Source organism: Herpailurus yagouaroundi, unplaced genomic scaffold, assembly GCF_014898765.1.
Source record: "Herpailurus yagouaroundi ecotype Mexico unplaced genomic scaffold, PumYag 221, whole genome shotgun sequence".
Lineage (NCBI taxonomy): Eukaryota > Metazoa > Chordata > Mammalia > Carnivora > Felidae > Herpailurus > Herpailurus yagouaroundi.
In genome coordinates, this window is record NW_024412452.1 from 13,304,376 (window position 1) to 13,307,173 (window position 2,798).

Below are 2,798 nucleotides of genomic sequence, written 5' to 3' on the forward strand. Positions count from 1 at the left end.
GGTCTGTAGTTTAGAAAAAAAGAACAGATATCCTGTAGAGAATAAGCCTCAACAAATATTGTGTGGAATACTCCCCTCCCACAGGAATTTCTCTTTGCTGTTAGTGATCTCCCACAGTGCCTGGGGTTTGAACTAATCACTTTGGCACCTGACCGTTCACTGTCTTATATTGCTGTTTCTAGCGTGTCTTTGCCTAATGGTAGAGAATTTTTCTTCTCATGAAGTCTAGCCTAATCCTACTGGCTGGTGTGGACATAAGGCAACTAGGCCTTCGCAGCAAGATCTTCCTAATCCACCGGTGAAATCAGTGGCACTCAAATCTAAACGATTCGGGGTTTTGTTAAAAATGGTCTTCCTTTTAGATTTGGGGGGTGGGACCCAGGTATCTGCATTTTTAACACCATCTCAGACTACAGTCAACGGATCTGTCTACAATCCTGTCTGTGAGGCCTGCCCCATTTAGGCAGGATTATTTCCTGGTATGGTTTCTCTAACATTGCACACAGCTGAAGAGTTAGAAGCTGGGCCTCTTTTGTTTCTGGATTCACCACTTGGCAGGTGTAATAACATCCTCTGACAGGCTGCTTGCCACAGGTGCATGCTCGACACATGCGCCCCGCTGGTACCATCCCCCATTTCGTCCTGGTGCCCAAGACCCCACCATCCCTACCACCACCCCTGCCCTCTTCCAAATCCTCAAACCCACCCTTGCCCCTTTCCCTCCCATCCCAGCTCCAGCCCAGCCCTTTTCCCTCCCCCACCTCTTCTCTGGGTTCCCCCAGGCTCCTCCCACCTCAGAACATTTTTTTGTTCCTGGCTAAGAGTTTTCCCAGTGAGATTGGGGTGGGGGGTGGGGCTGGCAAGAGGGGAGGACACACTGCCATTCATCAGAATTTATACCGAATGGCCATACTTTTTCAGAGAAAACCCAGGTTTTCTACCAGAGAAATGGGCAGAGACCTCTCTCTGGAACTTGGCTGGAGGGATGTCACTCTCCGGGAGAGCCCCTCTGTCTCTGCAAATATCCCAAAGCAGGCCCAGCCTGCCATGTTCCTTTGTTGGGACAGAAAGGGAATGGGATCTTACCAATAGGTGAAAAGGGCTGGACAGAACACCAAGGATGGGCCCAACCTTCTCCCTACAAAGGCCTAACGCTAACAGGGAAGGGAAAAAAAAGCACCAACAAAGAGTTTAAGATAGTAGTTCCCAGCTTTTTCAAATATGAAGCATTTTTTAACCAATCCATTTTTTAATTTTTAAATTCTTGACATTACAGAACTAAACTGAAATTTATTAACATTCCACTCTTACATTTCTTATCGACAAACAGAAATAAAATTCATGAGCCAAAAACCCAAAACAAAACTAAAAACAGGGAAAAGCTTATAAAACTAAATATGGATCCCAGCATTAACAGCTGAACAGAGAATGTGATTTTTAAATTCTTAGCGGATGATAAAGTTGTGTAGAAACTGAACACTTACAAATTATTTAAAACCTGGAATCACTGACCAGAAATTACACAGTTGGATCATGGGAAAACAGCAGAAAGGGGTTATAAGTGAACCTACACTGTTCTAGCTGCACCCCATGCCCTTCTCAGAGGAAAGCCTGGCATTGATTAGATATTGGGCCAGACTAATACTGGCAGCAGAACCAGTGATAGTAACCTGCCTACCAGAAGAGCCTTCCACTGGATTGGCAATTTTGATCTGGGCCCCGGACATCTGGCGGATCTCATTAATGTTGGCGCCTTGGCGCCCGATTATGCAGCCAATTAAGTTATTTGGAATGGTGAGTTCATGGGTCGTTTGAGTAGATGCATCCAAACTTGCCCAATAGCCTTTCACCTCTGGAGAGCTGGAGTCAATTCCGGCGAATCCGGTCCCGCCGTGCATCATGGCAAAGTGAGACTGTTGTCTTGCCACCTGGTTCAGCTTGGCCAGATCGAGCGGAGAAATGGTGTGTTGTCCTTGAATCGAGTAGGCATCTAGAGGTGGTCCCTCCAGGTCATGGGTGGCATGGGGGTAGCCCGCAGCGTCGCTGCACCGATCTTGGCCGCCCGCACAGATGACTGGAGAGCTGGCCGGCATGGGCTGGTACGGAATGGTCATGACTCTCCCTTGCGGAGACTGGGAGAGCGTCTCCAGCATGACCAGGCAGATCTGCTTGACACACTCGGTGACAGACTGCGGCACGCCAGCAATGGTGATGGCTCGCTCGGTGGAGTTGGGCAGCATATCCCCCGCCACCTGGACCTGGGCCCCCGTACTCTCGCGGATCTCTTTGATCTTACACCCGCCTTTCCCAATCAGGGAGCCGCACTGGGTGGCCGGCACCACCAGCCTCAGGGTGACCGGGGGCCTGCTGGCCGCCGTGCTGTTGGTCATGGAGCTGTTAATATCTTCTTCCAGCTTGTCGATGATCATAGCGAAGGCCTTAAAGATGGCATTGGTGGGGCCGGTCAGAGTGATGATTCTCTCCGGACAATTCCCCTCCGAGATGTTGATCCGCGCGCCACTCTCCTCGCGGATCCTCTTAACCGACTCCCCTTTCTTCCCAATGATGCTTCCTACTTCCTTTCCGTGCATAAGCAGCCGAATGGTGAGAGTCACATTTAGTCCACTTTCAGTCACACCGGCATCCATGGCGAGCGGCGGGCGGCGTTCGGGGGAGTTGGGCTCGTTACGTGGTCAAGTCTTTGGTGGCTGGCGGGGGGAGGGGAGGTGTAGGCCCAAAACTGCCGGCGCGAGGCGAGCGAGGGCCGCGGGAGCGAGCGGGCGCGGGCGGGAGGCCGC

The 2,798-nt window shown here is 51.0% G+C and overlaps 1 protein-coding gene across 1 annotated transcript; it reads right to left on the bottom strand.

The window, feature by feature from the left end:
* Positions 1–1,190: 1,190 nt before the first annotated feature.
* Positions 1,191–2,792, bottom strand: PCBP1 (poly(rC) binding protein 1). Its single transcript, XM_040458633.1, has one exon. It carries the CDS (start codon positions 2,646–2,648, stop codon positions 1,578–1,580), a length of 1,071 nt encoding a protein of 356 aa, XP_040314567.1. The 5' UTR covers positions 2,649–2,792; the 3' UTR covers positions 1,191–1,577.
* Between the last annotated feature and the right edge of the window lie 6 nt (positions 2,793–2,798).

Coding starts and splice junctions, on each gene's coding strand:
- PCBP1 (XM_040458633.1), bottom strand. CDS start 2,648: ATGGATGCCGGTGTGACTGAAAGTGGACTAAATGTGACTCTCACCATT.